Raw genomic sequence first — 20,628 nt, forward strand, 5'->3', positions numbered from 1 at the left:
AGGTGAGATTCTTTGGTATTGGCTTGATATCTAGCACACATGAAAAGATTGAACATAATATCTGATTTACTTGCTAATAAATAGAGAAGAGATCCGATCATACCTCTATATTTCTTGATATCTACTGATTGATCGGCTTCATCTTTATCCAAGTAGTAAGCAGTGCTCATTGGGGTGGCCATTTGTTTAGCATTTTCCATCCCAAACCTGCTAAGCAATTCTTTGTAATATTTTTCTTGACTAATAAATATTCCATATTTGGTTTGTTTTATTTGTAGTCCAAGAAAGAAATTCAACTCACCCGTCATAGACATTTCAAATTCACTTTGCATATCTTTAGAGAATTCTTTGCACAATGAATCATTAGTAGCAGCAATGATTATATCATCGAAATAAATTTGAACTAAGAGAATATCATGCATTTTTCTTTTAATGAAAAGTATGATATCAACCTTTTCACTAGTGAGCCCTTTTCTAAAATAAATTTGATCAATCGTTCATACCAAGCCCTAGGGGCTTGTTTTAAACCATATAGAGCCTTTTTCAATTTAAAAATATGATTGGGCAAATCTAAATTTTCAAATCCAGTAGGTTGATCAACATACACTTCTTCTCTAATAAATCCATTTAAAAATGCACTTTTAACATCCATTTGATAAAGTTTGATACCCATTATTGATGCAAAGGCAAGTAACATTCTTATGGCTTCCAATCTAGCTATTGGAGCATAAGTTTCTTCATAATCTATTCTTTCTTCTTGGTTATATCCTTTAGCCACTAATCTAGCCTTATTTCTAATGATTATTCCATCTTCATCTAATTTCTTTCAAATTGATTTAATTCCTCTTCCGTAGAAAAAAAATCCAATGTTCATCAATTATGGCTTCATTTATGTTTTCAGGTTCAATTAAAGAGACAAAAGTCATTTTATTGCATTCATCTTTAAGAGATGTCGAGTTGTTACCCCTTTTGAGATGTCACCTATGATATTATCAAGAGGATGATACCTTGAAGTTCTCCACTCCCTTGGAAGATCCACGTTTATTTGATTTTATTTGGATTGAGAATCTTTGCTATTTCCTTCATCTTTGTTTTTGTGGACTTCATGAAATTGATTATTTTGTTTTTTCATTCCAAACACAACCTTTATGCATAGTAAAATGCTAAATGTAAACCACTTTTCTAGTGGGATAAGGGTGGTAATATGAGTTGAATTTGTTAGGCCAACCCACTTAATATATAAAAAAATAACAAAATGTATTAGGTTATTAAATTCATCAACCTGTCCTATGTAAATTGTTAACTCAGGGGGTTGGAGGCTTGACAACTAACCTTTGTAACCTGTTATGCCTAACCCACTCTATTTTTTGGAAGTTTACTTTATCAACCAACAAACTCATCATTTCATAGCATGTCATTCTATCTATTATTTGGTCAACCCGCCCAGTTATCAAAGGGCTGTATTTCTCTACACACTTTTGTTGGCAGGTCAACTTGTCGACATGATTGACCCACGTTATCATTCCTATCATGAAAGATTTACCTTTGTTAGACTCAACCCTTGTTAGTAATTTTTATCTTTTTAAATTATTAGGAAATATTAATAGAGAAATATTCTATAAAGATATATTGATGAGTAATTAAAGTTATGAAATAATGCTATAAAACATATTCTTATTGATTCTCGTATATATTAGATATAAAAAAGTATTGATTATTTGTCAAATTTTTACTTTTTTAATTAGTTTAATTTTGTTATTTTTTCAAGTATTCTACTTTCAAGGAGCAATCCTTTTATAAGCTTAGTGAAACACTAAATATACACCTCTCTTCTAATGGAAATTCAAACATCAATTTGCCACATAATGTAATAGGGTGGTAAAACAGGTTGAATTCATCAATTGGTAGCGGCTTAGATCCCTTAACCAAGTGGTCCAAGATTTAAATCCGAAATTACTTGAAAGCTAAAAGAAACAAAAAAATCATCATATTTCAAACTCCAAAATGCCAATAAAACAAAAAATTGAATAATTAAACAAAATCATTAACAAATCGAGAACTAATACAATTTGTGAAATAGGGGGAAAATGAAAAAGAAAGACGGTAAAAATGAAGAAAAAATCCTTGGCGTTCATTTAAAAGCTATTGTATCTAAAGGTGTAAAATTGGTTTCCTACAATGGGAGACTTGCCATGGTCTCCCATCATTGCATTAATCTTTACATTACTAGCATTAGCATTCACGGCAAGGATAGGAAAAAAAATTGCAACTATATTATTTCAAACAAGAAGTACATACGATGAAATTCATGTTACCTCTGATGTTGGTGGAACTTATCATTGGGAACAAACATCGGTAGGTGCATTGACTATAATAAATTGAATTTCAGCCACATTGTCTATAACAGGCCATCGAGGTAACTTACATGAAAAAGAAAATAACGAAGTTAAATAAAGGATTTAATAGAAGAATTATGAAAATTTTAGGGACCAAATGCAATGAATTTATTTTAGGAGGACTAAATCCAATAGAAAAAAGACAATGTTTGGAGGACTAAAATCATATTTAATCTTATAAATTATTAAAATTAATTCCCTTGATTATGCTTACATAAATATGTGGAAAGTTTAATTTAAATGCAGTGTTATAGATACGTTGGTGTGTTCTCCAATTAGATTTAAAATTTTTCCTCGATAATATGTGACGATATTTAATGGTTTTTTGGTTAGGCTTAAATCTAACCATGTGTTTCCCATTTTGTCCAATCCATAATTTTAATCCCCATTTTAAAATAGAGACCGATTTTTTTAAAAATTCAATAATTTTTTCACAAATATGTTTGATATATATACATATTTAGAAAATACACTTTGAACATCGGTTATTTAGAACATTCTACATCGGTTCTAAAACCGATGTTGAAAGTGCCGATGTTGAATGTATCAATGTTAACATCAGTTTTGGAGAACCGATGTTAACATGTATATGACAACATCGGTTCTCTAAATACCCGATGTTAAACACAATGAACAACAGCAAAAATAGTGTACGCATGATGAACGTTGACATTGGTTTTCCGGTAAAACTGATGTTAATATGTTGTATTAACATCGGTTTTTTAGCAAAACCGATGTCAACGTTGATGATGCATACACTTATTTGGTGTAGTTCTTTGTGTACAACATCGGTTATGTGTACATAACCGATGTTAATGTTCAAATGTTCACATCAGTTATTTATAACTAACTGATGTTAATGTACAAGAGTTGACATCGGTTATCTACAGATAACCGATGTTAAAATACAAACGTTGACATCGGTTATACACAAATAACCGATTTTAATATACATACGTTAACATCGGTTTTCTATTATAACCGATGTTAAGGTTCATATTGACATCGGTTTTTGTAAATAACCGATGTTGTTTATGATATTAACATCGGTTTTTGTTAATAACCGATGTTGTTTTCAAGTATTTTTTTTATATATACTTTCTGTTCTTACAGTAAATCCAAAATTGTACCTGTCAAATGCAATTTCAGGCCCAATTCACAGCAAATAAATATTTTATTCTGCTTTCAAGCAGTTTTAATGATAATAAACATCAAATAATTGATTTATCATAAAGAACAATCATCAAATGAATTTAATGTTCATGTTACATAGAAAATGTAAAAAATGTTAAACCAAAGTAAACTAAAGCTAAAGATAATGTCCCTAAATCCTAGGCCTGATCTCTAACTCGGAGATAAAACTGTGCCCACTGGATCCGCAATGCTTTTAATCTCTCTGGCTCCAATGGTCTAGGATCGTTAAAATATTGCATGATGAAATCATAATAAGTTAATAATGTAATACAAATTATATATAAATCAATTTTGTTTGAAATAAACTTACTGCTTCCCAATTATTCCTAAAAGTTCCTAAAATGATGGTGGACATCTAGTGCATCACATAGTAGCCGCACTCAGTACTTCCTTTTTGTCTATTACACTAAATACATAATGAAATTTGGATATTAATTAAACAACTAGTGTACAGACACATAAAGAAATATATATAAGTAGAAGTTTTATGTAAATGACGTACCTTGACGACAATCCACCTAGCAGAAGCCTTTGATTTAGGCTGTGGAGCATCATCAAGACCCTTGATAGCACTGTTCCATATGAGTAACAATTAAAAACTGGTATTGTATGTTGAGGTATTACAATGCAAATGTATTGAAAAGAACACTAACCTATTAATAATCCCCTTAAGGTAGTTGTCTGGCCTGTAATGCAATGAACAAAACCAGACAACTAGGTGTTCCTTGGGCAGGATGACCACCACCTACCAGTGTCCGCTGCAGTGGAACCTATAATGGGTTAGTACATTAGTAAACATTAATTAAATTTAGTTATTTTGTGACTTACCCATTTAGGTAGGCTCCAAGATAGACATCGCGTTGTGTACTCTGCATCCAACTCTTTATGTAACTTTCAGATTCAAACTGTGATTGCCCAAACCTCTGAATGGACTGTGGCTCGAGGAATCCATAGATATCATAATTCCCCACTCGCATACATGTTTCAGTGAGATGCCTGTTTATGTTAAGTCAAAGTTAAATATTTATGAATTGAAAGCCATAACTTAGGTAATTAAAAGCCTTTTATATAAAGACTTACAAAATCCACAACTGTAACATTGATATGCTGAGACATTGACCACCGTGTGTGATTTCGGAGAGGTCTTCGTGCTTTATGTAGAGGGGGAAATCTGGATTAAAGACCCCAAACACGGTGGCATCCCATCTAACCTGATAATGCCTCAAGAAAAGCTCTGGGATGATCAATGTCATCAGATAAAGCGGATCATCGACCTCCGGATCGGGCTTCGGAGGTGGTTTTGCCAGAGACACAGCTACCTGTTCATGAAACAAAGTTAAATAGCCTAATTTGAGGCACACTTAATGAATTATTTTAAAAAGAATAAACATATGGTAAGGACAATAAGAACCTGCTGTGATAAAGACTTGACCAGATGTGTCGGCCAAGCAAGGATGGTGTGAAGTGCCTGCCCCACTAAGGAAACCTCATCAGTGGGTACAGGAACTGGAGCATCTGCATCTGTAACCTCCTCCACACTCACCTTTACTTGGCCAGGCAACAAAGGAGTGCTATGAACAACAGTGGATTCCTCATAAACTCTCCCCATGACAACCAGGTGGGCAGGATCTGCTTCTATGTACAAGTCGCACCTGTCAGAGTCACCCGTCTCAGGATCGTTTCCTAAGGTATCAACACAACTCCCCTTTATGCTCACTCGAGGACCTGAGGGACCAACCAGAGGCTTAGGAGGCACTGCAAGTCCCTAAGATTGCATCTGCGACTGAAGCTGGCTGAAGGATGCCATGACCTGCCTCGTTACTTTCTCTGTGACGGACTCCTCTAGCTGGTCCCTGATCTGCTGGGTAAGCTACTGTAATTCGTCAGGAGGCAGGAAGGAAACGTTGTGGGACGTCTGTGGAGCCGATCCAAAGTATTGCTTGATGGTGACACCAGCTCCAGCAGCACGGACACGTCCAGGGTGCTCTGGACGTCCAATAGTAGCGGCGAGAACATCCTGACGTCGATGGGGGACGAACGATCAATGTGTGGCCTGCTCCTCAAACGAATCTTGCACAGAAAACACACAGTGGTACACGACATTCTCAAAATATTGAAACATAATTGTAATGGTTAGTTGAAAATGACTTACAATCTTCTTAGCGATTTCCTTTGCAGCCTCAGTCATAATCTCCCCTGTCTTCTTCGTGCGGGCCATCTTCCACTTCACGTGGCGTCTGACCGGGGATGGATGGTCGATGACGCCATCAACTCTTCCTGACTATGCAGCTTCCTCCAGCTTCTTCTTCGTCTTCTCAGCCAGGAGCTTCTGCTCCAAATAATCATAACCCCCACGAGACAAAACGTGAGGGGCAGTATTCTGCTTCTGGATGGCCTGTGCCTTCATGCACACATCCTGAAAAAATTAAACAATAATGTTTGAAATGGGTAGAATGAATTATAACAACATCATGTTTAATATTAAAAACAACTTAAATGGCAAGGAACATACCTCTCAGGAGGGTCTCTACGAGTCTGGCAAAACTGGGCCCACTTTTCCTTGCTGATGCCGTATTTCTCACAGACAGTGTCCTCGACACCGTCCTGATCGGCTGCATGGGCCCATTTCCTCGTGTGGTCTGATTTAAACTGCCTCCATCTCTCCCCCACGGTCTGCAGTAACTTCCTTTTCGTCCTACTGTCAGAAGCCTCTGGGATATCAAATTCCTCCTGACAACATCAAATAAAGTTTATTTGTTACAATAATGTATTTTTTGGCTATTAATTAAACAAAATCAAATAAGAAAACAAAAATACCTGAATATCCTCCCAAATGAGGTCCTTCTGAGCAGTAGGGACCTCCTTCCAGTTCTCGTATGTGACGTCCACCTTATCACGCGCCACAATCCCTAAATATGATCTTAATTTCTTCCTGTGGGGACCGTCGGCCTTCCCAGTAGCAGGATCAACATGCACCACTGGTCTCTCAGCACCAGGTGGTCTAGTGGACAACGATCGTAGACGTGAGGCTTTGCGTGTCCGCTTCACGGCAGACGGCGAATCCGATGCGTCCGAAGGAGGAGGAGGAAGAGGACGAGGAGTGGAGGCAGGTGGAGAACCCATGATCTTTTATACAATAACATACAACAACATACAAAATAGGATTAGTCAAAAGAGGATTAGTCATAAGTTTTTTTTGGAAGGCAAAAGTATAATATTATTAATAAAACATAACTGGACCAGAGGTACTTAGGAGATCAGATACAAGACACCCAAGGTGCCACCTTCCAAAAACATAAAACCCAACAAAACCCCACCACAAAAGGAGACAAGACAAATTAACCAAAGGACTCCGAAACATTGGTAGTTCTGCTTTTTAATTGTGATTTGGGGCAACCATGTTATAAAAAGTCTATTACATGTAATCAACAGTCAATGTATGCTTGATGGAATATAAATACTATATTTTCAAAAATACGCATGTACATGGCATCCTTAGGACTTCATGCAGCTGATGTTTGTCGCCAATTTCATCATCCACCACCCTTTTCTTCTCTGCCTTCTCATGTTTGTTGTTGTTAAACCCATATTTATGCCTTCTTCCCTTCATGTCTTGTTTTATCACAACTTTATCCGAATTTCCTATCTTCAGCACAGTTGAATCTCCTGTCTTATTGTCCAATGACACACTTTGATGGCCTATATCTCTTTTCTTCGTATGTTCTAGTGGTTCAGCTTCAGAATGCATAGAGCAATCTGAATTTTTCAGTGATCACCAAAGGCTTCTGTATCAACATTGACACTCTCCACCCTCTTTGGTTTATGCTTCTGTGTTGCATTCTGTGCTTCCTCCTTATAATTCTTAGATTTATTGGAGGTCCCACTAGAAGAATCAGCACCAATCCGTGCCTGTTCCTCCTCTACCAGCTCAATATCTTTCGTTTCACCATTGCTTTTGTAAACTACACTGTAATTTATAAAACAAAAGTTGAAAGGAAAGATATTGAGCTGGTAGATGAGGAAGAAGCAAAGATTGGTGTTGATCGTTCTAGTGCAACCTCTAATAAATGTGAGATTTATAAGGAGGAAGCACGAAATGCAGCACAGAAGCATAAACCAAAGAGGGTGGAGAGTGTCAATGCTGATGTAGAAGCCTTTGGTGATCACTAAAAAATTTAGATTGCTTTATGCATTCTGAAGCTGAAGCACTAGAACATACGAAGAAAAGAGATACAGGCCATCAAAGTGTGTCATTTGAGAATAAGACAGGAGATTCAACTGTGCTGAAGATAGGAAATTCGGCTAAAGTCGTGATAAAACAAGACATGAAGGGAAGAAAGCATAAATATGGGTTTAACAATAATAAACGAGAGAAGATAGAGAAGAAAAGGGTGGTGGATGATGAAACGGCGACAAACATGAGCTATATGAAGTCCTAAGGATACCATCTAAAAGAAAATACTGATGCGTCAATCAGAGAAAAATGTAGTTGTCACTTACTTGCTTTGGTGACCTCTGTCTCTGCACAAAATTACATTAGACGATGTTAATCAATTCTCCTTCATCATGATCATTTCGATTAGCATGAACGTCATCAGCTTCTTCTTCTCCGACAACGTTAGGAGTGATTTGAGCGGTCAAAGGACTAACATAGGTGTCCATGTATGAATCATCACTTCTACATTAACACCAATTGTTTTCCTGTGTAGAACCACGGACCACCTTTCATCATAAGGGTCTTGCACATAAAATACCTGTTTAGCTTGTACTGCCATGATGAAAGGGTCATTGTGGTAAGCTAGTTTCTTTAGGTCTACCAACATAAATCCAACATCATTGGTCTGCACCCCGGTGTTGCTGTCAACCCATTTACATTTGAAAATACATACAATAAATTCAACATAGTTAAGCTCCCAAATTTCATCAATGAACCCAAAGTAAGAGATGGAAGCTACACAAGGATTGTCATCATGCATACTTGCAAAGTGTTGAGATTCAGCCCTTAGGGTGACCCCGTTGTTTTGCATTGTACTTTTGTCATCTTGTGCTTTTGTGTAAAAGGAATACTTGTTTATGTTGTATCCTTGCCAAGTTATAACATTTCTTTTAGGCCCATCTGCTAACTTTCTTAATGTTTTTGAAGCATTTTCATCAGCAAAGATTGTATCTTTAAACCAATCAAAGAAAGTCTTGTTATGCTTTTCAAGACCCAGTTCTTTGACATTTTTGGATTACTTTGTTTGACTAAACCTTCATGTTGAAGTATGTATGACAAAACTTCATTACTGTTATTCAACACATACAAGTGAGCTTGTAACAAATCTTCTACACTTGGAGTGATAACATGCAGTCTTCTTGAACCTTACCACCACTCTTTCGTCATGCCGAGACTCAGGAAGCCTAACAGGTTTAGCCTTTTCAATGTACTTAGAACAAAATTCGATGGCTTCTTCTGCAATGTACCTTTCAACAATAGAAGCTTCCGGACGATGTAGATTCTTCATACACCCTTTTAAGATCTTCATGTATCGCTCAACCGAGTACATCCACCGCAAATAAACAAGACCACAACATTTGATTTCTCTTACAAGATGAACAATTAAGTGAACCATTAAGTGTACATTGTTTTTCTACCATGTTTAGTTGTATGCAGCTTGTGTCTTCTTCACAGATGGGGCATGCATGATGACCCTTAACACTGTAACTGCTCAAATTCCCATATGTGGAAAGTCATTAATGGTACAAAAAAGCATTGCACGCATTTGAAAAGTCTCCTTGCGAAACCATCAAACACTAAAACCCCCTCGTCCTCGACTTTCTCAGGTCTTCAATCAACGGACTTAGATAAACATCAATGTCATTTCCTGGCGTCTTGGGCCTGATATCATCGTAGACAACATCATGTATTTTCACTTCATGCACAACCAAGGAGGCAAATTGTAAATTACTAGCAGAATGGCCGTGAACTGTGTTGAGTGCTTAAATTCCATATGGATTCATTCCATCACTGGCTAGTCCAAGCCTAAGATTTCTTGCCTCGTTACCGAAATTCGGATACAAACCATCAATCTTCTTCCATTGGAGCAATCAGCCGGATGACGGACCATTCATTAGAGTTTCTCCCATTTGCATGCCAGGTAAGGTCTTTTGCGTCGTCTCCATTAGAAAAAGATGCTTAAACCTTGGAATGATGGAAGATACCACAACACCTTTGCTGGAGGGCCCTTCTTTGAGTTTTCATCAGAATGTATCCTCATCATCCTTCACTTTGTACCGTGATGCCCACACCTAGGGCATTTGGACATTTCTTGAATTCATGCCTGTACAGTATGCAATCATTCGGGCAAACATGAATCTTCTGATACTCCATACCCATCGGACATAGTATCTTCTTGGCTTGATAGTAACTTTTAGGCAATGTGTTTTCCTCGGAAGCAGATCGTGCACTACTTGAAGCAGTGAAGTAAAGCTTTTGTCACTCCACCCATATCTGGCCTTGACATTAACCAGACTTAACACCGCTGACAATAGCATCAAGGAATTCTTGCACCCCGTATACAAAGGCTTCTTTGAATCATTTTGCAATCCTTCATACATAGGGCATGTGCTTTCTGAAAAGACTCTTGTCCAAGGTCACAAATCATATCCTCCAAGCGATCTCCCATTTCTACATCAAACGGTTCAGATTGGGACCCACTCTGCATGTTTGTGCTTCACCATGCCATATCCACGTCGTGTAATTCTTCTTAATCCCATCACACAATAGATGGTCCCGTATGTCATTGAGTAATTGTCGTCTCCCATTCAAACAGTTGATGCAAGGACAATAATATTTTCCTTCTTCATTCAGTCGACCTCTTTCTGAAGCAAATTGCAAGAATTGTTCGACGCCATCCTCATATTCTGGGCTCATGCGACTTTCATTCATCCAACTTCGATCCATCTAAGCAATTCCATGCATGAAAATCTCACTTTTTTATTTATAGGTGTGGCACTATCCCATTTAGGAAAACTGTCTTTTATGTTAGCTTCAAACGTCAGGGTTACCATTATTTACAAAAATTTGACTAAATTTTGGCAACATTTCGCATTGGTCTCCAAGTACACAACATGACATCAGTCAAATGAATTTCCCGATAATCAAGTATGCACTCAGAGAATAATATGAAATGCATTGAACCGAAATTTAATCAAATTAATGAAAATAATAATAACCTTCACGAATGAATCTAACATAAAAATACCAGTTTCCCCAAACTGTCCAAATAGACAATTCAAGACTAAATACAATGACTAATGCAAACTGTCCGCAAAAGTCATTGCATTCAGTCTCAAATGGGAATCTAAGGTTCACTCAGCATGAACAACAACTTAAGGTTGTAATTGGATTGCTGTCCTCTTCCCCTCCCCATAAATATCTATGGTATAGACATATTTACTGATTTTACCTGTGCTTTGCTATAACTTCAAATTTTTTTTGTGTATTTTCAACTTTCTGTTGTGTGTGTGTGGGTGTGTGTGTGTGTGTGTCTGTGGTTATGTATGTGTATGTGTGTCTGGCTATGTGTGTGTGTGTGTCACTGTGCGTGTGTGTGTGTGTCGCAGTCTGTGTGTGTGTGTGTGGCTGTGGTTATGTATGTGTATGTGTGTGTCGCCATGTGTGTGTGTGTCGCTGTGTGTGTGTGTGTGTGGTTATGTATGTGTATGTGTGTGTGGGTGTGTGTGTGTGTAGCTGTGTGTGTGTGTGTGTGTGTGGTTATGTATGTGTATGTGTGTGTGTGTGTGTGTGTGTGTGTGTGTGTGGTTATGTATGTGTATGTGTGTGTGGGTGTGTGTGTGTGTAGCTGTGTGTGTGTGTGTGTGTGGTTATGTATGTGTATGTGTGTGTGGCTGTGTGTGTGTGTGTGGGGGGGGGGGGGGGTCTGTGGGTGTATGTGTGTGTGGGTCTGTGGGTGTAGGTGTGTGTGTGTGTGGGTCTGTGGGTGTGTGTGTGTGTGTGTGTGTGTGTCTGTGGTTGTGTGTGTGTATGTGGGTGTGTGTGTGTGTGAACAGCACAACCTGCATTTCAAAGATACCTTTAGGGGAGGACTATTCACAGATACTCATTAGATGTTAGATAAGTTAGTAAAACAAATACAACAATTTATCTACCAAACAATGGTATTGGGCTTGCAAATTCATTATTTGTTATTTTCTTTCCAAATTTTTAAATAAATACTACTTTCATGGCATTGCAATTTATGCTGTACAGGACTAACAACTGGTCATCCTATATCAAACAGTTCTAAAAGTATATCAGTAATGCATACAAACAATTTGACAGTAGTTTTCGAATAAAACATATAAATACTTGAGTTCGAGGCTTCAGCACAATTCACTTTCCAGCAATGACCGCAAGACTAGTTTTAATTAATTTCGAAACAGCAATGACCTCTACCTTTCGAACAATGCCTATCACCATAGGATAATTTGAAAGTCAAACAGAAGCACAATAAATCTTATCATAATAATAACAGGAAGAATTTTGTAGCTTTATATCAACATAAGTGAACTCAAAAACATCAACGACTGTTCACCAATCAGACTAGCTTTGGACCAGAATCCTATTTTCTAAGTACAAGGGACGGGCCTAATAAAATATGAAATGCAATTAGTAGGTAACAAGACAAGGTGATTTCATAGCAAGCTGAACCTAAGGACCTTAAGAGTATTTATTTTATTTAACTTTATTTGTGATTAGATATAAAAGTTTAGTCTTAAAATATGAATCATTTAGTACTCACTGCATAAAAAATTAGATTTCATCAATGCTCCCTCATCACCCAAATCCAAAAATTACTTCAACATCGTTCACAACAATATAATTTTTTCACCAAAAGAAAGCAATATAATTCTTTCTTGTCCATATCATGCCACTTCACCCCAACTACAACCAAATTAACAAGGTAAATGCTTCCATCTTTCTTTCACTGAATAGAGATTACAATTTTATATTCTACCCATTGATTAAAAAGGCCACTTAAATGAATTACCCTTTGAGAGCCCTTGAGTAACTTAATGTCTGTTCAATTAAATTAACAGAAGCATATGCTCAACTCGCACTCCCCACTTATGAAGCTAACAGACCTTAATGAAAAAGCCCCCATCACAGACTGCCATGCAGACGTGAGTTAGTGGTTTAACACCCATGGGGAAATTTCGGGCAATACAGAAAAAGAAATAGAGGGGGAGCACGAAAAAGCATTGCCTCTTGAGGTATCTATGCCTCACAACAGCATTTTGAATATCACGAATCCCAACATGGTCTATGCTGCCTCTGGTCAACACGACTTAAAAGTGGCATCTGAGGAAATGGGCCAACAGACATGTGGCCCAACTCTTTCTGCCACAAAGTTTATGTGAGAAGAAAGGAGGTGTTGAGGAGTAATAGCAAAGCCCAGCAGTTTAAGAAATCAATTGTGGACTTCAACCCAGCCTCTAAAACTGACCCTCTGCCTTCGTTACATGAGGACTCTATAGAGCTGCAATGTGCCCTTTTGAAGGAAATGGGCTTGACTTATGGGGAAGATGATAACAAGGTTAAGGGGCTGTTGCTGGATATGGAGAATAAGGATAATACGATGGCAGCAGAGAAGGGAATTAAAATTCAACAATTATGATCATTCTCTCCTATAAATCTAGAGGTCTGGGGAGGGGAATCAAGTGGGCTGCTGTTAGAAGGTTCATTGTAAAGCACAAAGTGGACCTTGTCTGTCTCCAAGAAACCAAAAGGGAGAAATTTAATAAAAGTATTTGCCAGGCCATTTAGGGGGACTCGACTGCCCATTGGGATTATGTTCCTTCTGTGCAGGCTGCTGGTGGCCTATTATGTTTGTGGAATAACTCCATTTTTGAGGTGAATAGGAGGGAGCAAGGTAGAAGTTTTTTAATGCTTGAAGGGACATGTATTAGTAATAATCAGAGGATGATGATTGTCAATGTCTATGCTCCCTGTGATCTGGTTGGGAAGAAAGCTTTATGGGATGATTTGGCAGGATTTGCTATACTTCTCTACTTGGTGGGCTGACTTTAGGGTCATCATAATGGAAAGGAAATACATGCATTCCTAAGTCTAAATTAGCTCTGTCTGGTACTTTATCTATTCTAATATAAATTATCTTTGCTTTCCAAAAAAAAAAACATGCATTCCAAGCATCATCATAGCTCAAAACATGCATTCCAATCATATTGCCTAGTCTCAGCTTACTCAAATATCAATCATATTAGTTAGTCTAACTAGGGTTTCGAAACATCACAACAGAGACAGACCATTGAACAATGGATTTTCATCATTAACATACAACAGAGACATACCTTCGATGGCTTCCAAGGGAGTCTTAAAGCCAAGCACAAAGGACTTCCAAAATCGAGTCCCACCCTTTCCGGGACTCGATTTTTTCCTAGTTTTCTTTGACCTGCGAAAGTGAGCAAATGCTCAAACGAGGAACGCCTAATGTTAAAACCAAAGGACGTACCTCAAAAGACAAGTGTCAGACACAACTCCACAAACACGAACTCGACAATATGGTTGCAGTCATGGAAGCAAGCCCAGTTTGCGACAAACACCAACTCAGGCAGAAGCAGAAACAACAAGAAACGCCTTGGGAGTACCCTTTCCGAGACTCTTTCCTTTCCTAGTTTTCTTTGACCTGCGAAAGTGAGCAAATGTTAAAACGACGAACGCCTAATGTTAAAACGACAGGACATACCTCAATCGATAAGTGGTAGAGACGATCTCCACAAACACGATCTCCACAATGTGGTTGGAGTCACGGAAGCGCAGGCCAGTTTGAGACAAAGACGAACTCAAGCAGAAGGAGAAAGAAGAAGAACGATAGGGTTCAAGCGCACGGGTTGTGCAATTTCAGAATTTCAATATATAATGATAACAACATCAGTTTTTTTAAAAATAACCGATGTTAACATCAACTACGTAACATCGGTTTTCTTAAAACCGATGTTAACATCAACTCGATAACATCGGTTTTTACAAAACCGATGTTAACAACGGCATACTAACATCGGTTTTTCCGAAGCCGATGTTAACTACTCCATAGTAACATCGGTTATTAAAATAACCGATGTTAATATCGACGAGTTAACATTGGTTTCGGTAAAACCGATGTTAATTAAGTCTACTTATTTATAAAAATGCCACCGCGCTTTTGTAAACATCGGTTATGTGAATAACCGATGTTAACCGTCCGATGTTATATCTAAAAATTGTAGTAGTGTTAGAAATATTTTTACAAGTAAATACTTACTTCTAGAGATGTATATTTGTCGATAAAGTTAAATTTATCATTCCAAAACAACGTTTTGTTGCTGTGTTATCTTTTTTTTTTTTGTTTAAGCTTAGTGTGGCTGACTGGCTTAAGGAAAATGTTCTCTAGTCTGATGACTTTAGCGTCGACTAGATTCACCTTTTGGTTATATGGTTCTATTTTTTGTAAAATTTCTTTACTTTTTGTTATCAAACTCAAACCAATTATTGACTCAGTCAGGGTACTAAATTACTAGGTCAAGGGTAGATTAAGTGAATTAATGGTTGACTGACATTGAGTTTAAAATATTAAAAATTTCTAATTAAAATTTAAAATATCATCAAATCTCAAAAAAGTTAACAAAACAACAAATAAATATATAAACGTCTCAATTATCATTTCCTAAAATATCACAATTGACCCATCACCATCATGATTGTCGTTGTCAACATCATAACCACCGTTGTAGCCCCATTATAATTATCGAACCCATCATTGCCATCCTCAACCGTCACCACCACCATTGTCAACCGCCATCACCTTTGTCAACGTCGCTACCACCACCATGACTACCATTGCAACCCCCACCATGATTGTCGTTGCCACCACCATTGTCATCAGTTGTCACTACCACTGCTGCCATGATCATTGTCGTCGTCACTACCACAACCGCCAATGACGATGGTGGTCATGGCTGACAATAGCAACGTTCATAACGACAAAAGCGGTGACAATCATGGTGATGGTGATAGGTTAACGCTAATTTAGATATTTTAGGACGTGATTTGTTTGATAAATCTTTTAGAGATTTAATGGTCATATTATTTTTAATTTTGATTTTTAAATATTTTAATCTCAACCACCTATGTGTGTGTGTGTGTGTGTGTGGCTTTCAAGTTTTTATTTTATTTTCAAGAGAAATTAATTTGTGGCAACTATTAGTCGTCAAAACCTATTTAATTCTTCCAGCCACAAAATAATAATAAAATTATTGCCACATCATCATTTAATGGCTCAGATAGACAATACGGACTAAAACCTTAATGGAAAAAAATGTTCAAAAACCTTGACTGGTCAAAATTTTGTTTAGGACTAAAACCCGAAATTTGAATAAGTTTGCCTATCACATAAGTTATGCCTATCAGATTGAGTAAGTTTGTCAAAATTCTGATTGAGTAAGTTTGCCTATCAAATAAGTTATGCAGTTACCCTAGTTTGACCATATGTGTCTCAACAATCAATGGTTGAGAACAATTGAGGAGTCGTGGGTTTTTTATAATTCATAGTGAGCTGATTTGGTTAATCTGATTGAACCAAAATTAATTGTATTAAAAAATGCAAAATTTAATGAAAATAGAAAAGAGTGTTTTTATAATTAATAAAATAAACTAGAAAAATTGGACTAAGAATTAAGTCATCAGATTTGTAGCTATATAAAGGAGATTTTATCCATCAGAGCAGTTTTACAAAATATTTTCTACGTTCTCTGCTTATTTTCTCTTACGCTTCAAACAAAACCCTAATAGAGCAATCGGAGGAGGAACCCTAGAGGGCATTGGAAACACCACCATTGCTAATGGAGAACACTTGAATGACTACCTTGAGATAAAGGATGAGTTACTCAAACTTGGGGATTAGAATGAACATGTGTAGGGATCCCTAGAGGATCAATTTTGGGTTGTTTTATGAAATTCAATTATGTTCTTATGCTTTTAATCACGAATTAACTATGTTTGACAGACCAATTAATGTCCCAATGCAAAATTTTAATGAAATTGATGTGCTCTTGTGTTGAGTTGAACTCTAAAAAATGGAGTTTTATCTAATTGGCATGAATTGATGAAATTAAGTAAGGAGAGGTTTAATGTAAGAGGGAGTGAGACATTCTTTTTCTTGCATGATAATTTTTGTTTTCCATTGTTAATTTAGATGTTTGCTTGTGAGTTTGTATTGGTCCCCTTTTAATGGTATTTAGGGATTTTAATAAATTGTTTCAACTACACATTTGAATTACTATGACAATCCGTGCTTCTGAGAATTTTACAAAGTGCAATGACGTTGAGTTATAAAATTTCGTGTGTAATGTATATTTTTGTGGGGTGTGTGTATGTGTGTTTACATGTGTGTAACGAATTGAATTTGGTGTTCTAGACGTTATACAATTGTTTTTCCTTTGACTTATGAACTCCTTTTGCCTTGCCTTTCATCCCATTGACTTTTACTTATTTAGTTGATTTGTTACGAAACTCTATACCTTGGCCCCTTCACGTTAATCATATAGACAGATAGAGGAATACAACCATGGCCCTAATTATATGATAAGAAATAAAAATTCCAAGGGTTTAGTTTTTTTTAAGTATCTAGCTTGTTTTGTTTATAGAATGTTCATGTCACAGAGAATAGTTTCAAAAATTAATCACTGTGAGGCACGACGAGTTAAAAATATTTTGAGAACAATTGAGGAGTCGTGGGTTTTTTATAATTCATAGATAGAGTGTGTGCATTAAAATGTTTTCTAGGTTGGACTTAATCAGGAGGGAGGCCTTCATGTACTCTCCGGAGTCTAGGCCTTGGGGATAAATATATTCGGTTTGAGTGTTCCTCTAAGCCTATGTTAATCCCATATGGTTGGAGCATTATCGCAAAAATGTGTGACCATAACTGGTATGCCTATGATTTCACTTAGTAAGGAGTGACTTGACTTACCCATTGTGTGACATGTCTTATCATGTACTCCTAAGTGTCCGACGAGGTTTTTCATTGAAAATGGTACCATATTGCATGTAGACTTGAGTCTAATATATCAGTTGCATAATGCTTGTGTTTGGTTTTTCATTGAGTTGCAAATTGAGACTTGGTGTTGTTTCTGAAGTGTGTGGTCTTGAATGAGTGTGAACACTTGTGTATGATTTTTGTGAAGTGATGATGATGTATGTATTGAGTTGAATGCTCTTAGTTCTTAATTCATAGGAATGTGATAACTCATTCCCGGTGTGTATTTTTGTTTGGCATTTTATATGGATATTTATTGTATTTTATTCGAACCCAGAGACGATTGGACTTAGTTTTTCAAGTAAATACTTAATACTAGAGGTGTGTATTCCTCAATAAAGTTAAATTTTCCTTTCCAAAACAACTTTATGTTACTGTGTTATCTTTTTTTATAATCAGTGCAATTGACTTAGGAAAAATGTTCTCTAGTAAGATGACTTCAGCATCAGCTGGATTCACCTTTTGGTTATATGGATCTCTTTGTTGTAAGGTTTCTTTACTTTTCTTTTGAATTAAGTATATTTTTAATACTTGAAAATATAATTGAATTTGAGAATAAATACCTATTTTGATCCCTGAAAGTGTAAAATACTGACAAATTGATCCTTAAAAGTTGAAAATTTTGAATTTAGTCTCTACATGTACAAAAAGTGTGACTAATTGGTTCCATCGTTAACTCTCCTCCATATCTGGTTAGTAAGGATCCGTTAAGTGAGAACAAGATAGACTAGTAGAGTATCACATCATTGATGAAGTGATTGTATAGTCGAACACATTAATAGATCATCGCTAACGGCGGGTAGTAAAGTCGAGCAAAAATGTGACAGCGGGTAGTAAAATAAAGATGTGGCTTATTTTACCGGTAGTAAAAGTTATTCAAGCCATTTTATTTAGTTTGTTGCTAAATTTCATGTTTTGTTGCTCTATCTTTTCAAACCACAAGTTTAGCCTCACTATTTTTTTAATTCAGTCATCCATCTCCCACTTTAAAAAAAATCATGATTTTAGCTTCCTGATTTTTTAATTGAGAAATTTCGTCTTTCACTTTAAAAAAATTCATAACTTTAATTCTTATGACCAAATTCAATCGCTGAATGACACACGAACTAAATAATTACAAAAAATCTACGACATGTGTCAACAAAATGTACATAGTTAACTTTAGATATTGGTTACGTGAATTAAAATCGCAGATTGTTTAAAAGTGAAACGAAATGTCTCAATTTAAAAATTAGAGGAGTAAAATCATGATAAAGAGATAAAATTTACATTTTAGCCTACATTTTAGGTTTCCAACATAATATTTTCCCTAAAAAATAAGATTCTACTGCAAGAGAAAATTATGAGGATTTAAAGGAGATGAGAACAAAGTATGAGCCAGGAAAAGATAATGCAGCCAAAACCAAAGCATACACACAATTAGCAATAGCCAATAGAACCATCCAGCAAAGTAAGGAACAACCCAAAATATCCACACAATCTGTCATGTGCATACAATAAATGGTAAGATTCTGAAAACACTTACATAATTTAGCATAAACTCATATAAGCAAACGTACAGTACCTTAATTTCCATATGGCAACACCAAGCTTTGAATATAATCATGGGAGGACATTGGCACTTGGTTGTTGAAATCTTGAGTATAGACTATTCTATTATCTTTCTTATTATAGAGAATAAATTTTAAAGATATATAATTTGCCAGCAACAGGACATCACCTTTTTCAGAGATGCACAGAGGCTTCAGTATTACACAGGGCAGAGGGGCTTGAAGAAGCTCAAGAGTTACATTCAACAATTGAGTCCAAGAATTTTCAACTCCAAATTCCCTCATTAGCCAAACAACAAAATGGGTTCTCCGGTGAACATGAGAAAGACACAAGCAGCCCTTCAATACCCCAAGTTCAGGGCCACAGGGAACTTGAGAAAGACCATTCGGCATCAGCAAATATTTGAATGTCTCCTTGTTTAGATCATATGAAAAAATTACTAATTGATCGACGGTGACAGTTTCCCATTCGTAATCAAAACCCAACTTGCGAATTGCGAACCAGTTAACAGTGCCACTCACAGGTTGTCCACATTTTTCTCCCAAAATGGGGAATGCCGGACAAGTTAAAACCTTTCTCCAATGAGTGTCACCTAAGCGGTGAACTCTCACCTCCCAATTTTGTGACTTAATATTCGAAAGGACTAACACCACCTTGTAAGTGTCACTCCGATCATCATAAGCAAACCCACACTTCACTTGATACCACCAAAGTTTATAATTGCATGAGCGAAGACATAAGTGTGGTGAATCTTCAGACATGATCCTTGTGGCCAGGTTACAAAACCAGACCCGGTATTCACTGAATTCACCTCTAGCAACCAAATTAATCAAGCAAACCAACCCATTGCAGGAACCTATAAATAAGTATCTGTTGTCTAGCTGGTGGCAACCATTGTCAACAGTGGATGATGGGTTCTCAAGTAAACTACATATAGAGCATGGGGCGATGCCTGGGAGATCCCTCATATCTTCAAACACAGTATTAATTTGACACCTTAATAGGACATGGGTGTTTCTAGATGACCTTTGAAGGTTCAATTTGACAAAGTGTGCTTGGAAGATGAGGGAATTCCAAGTCCTAGAAACACACCTGAAACGCATAAGAGATTTGACGGGAAGCCATGACAAAATTTCTTCTATGAGGTCCTGAGGGAGCTGGGCCATTGCCATCTTAGTTGGGTCACCCAATGTTGTTATTTCAAAACCCTAGCCAGCAAGAAGAACAATACACATACTTTTCAACAAGGACATGTGCGGATTTTGGACAAGCATGGATAACAAAAAAATTAAAGCCAAACCTAGAACACTAGAATGCAAAAAGGAAAATTAACAATAAGAAGCAAAAACACATAAATGAACTCACGGGATCAAGATTGACGGAATGAAACCTGATGTTAGTAATGGTGTGAT

The 20,628-nt window shown here is 36.7% G+C and overlaps 1 protein-coding gene across 1 annotated transcript; it reads right to left on the reverse strand.

Moving 5' to 3' along the window:
- Nucleotides 1-19,005: 19,005 nt before the first annotated feature.
- Nucleotides 19,006-20,388, reverse strand: LOC106797296 (F-box/kelch-repeat protein At3g23880). The gene is made up of 2 exons (XM_041012871.1): nucleotides 19,386-20,388; nucleotides 19,006-19,145 (listed from the first exon to the last, which is right to left on the reverse strand). The coding sequence occupies exons 1-2, from the start codon at nucleotides 20,386-20,388 to the stop codon at nucleotides 19,006-19,008; spliced, it is 1,143 nt and encodes a 380-aa protein (XP_040868805.1).
- Nucleotides 20,389-20,628: the final 240 nt, after the last annotated feature.

This window comes from Glycine max, chromosome 19 (assembly GCF_000004515.6).
Source record: "Glycine max cultivar Williams 82 chromosome 19, Glycine_max_v4.0, whole genome shotgun sequence".
Lineage (NCBI taxonomy): Eukaryota > Viridiplantae > Streptophyta > Magnoliopsida > Fabales > Fabaceae > Glycine > Glycine max.

Bases quoted from the DNA above. Each gene is read 5' to 3' on its own strand.
- LOC106797296 (XM_041012871.1), bottom strand. From the start codon at position 20,388: ATGGCAATGGCCCAGCTCCCTCAGGACCTCATAGAAGAAATTTTGTCA. The intron at 19,146-19,385 runs GTGATGTCCTGT...TGCACATGACAG, and splicing joins TCTGTGCATCTCTGAAAAAG to ATTGTGTGGATATTTTGGGT.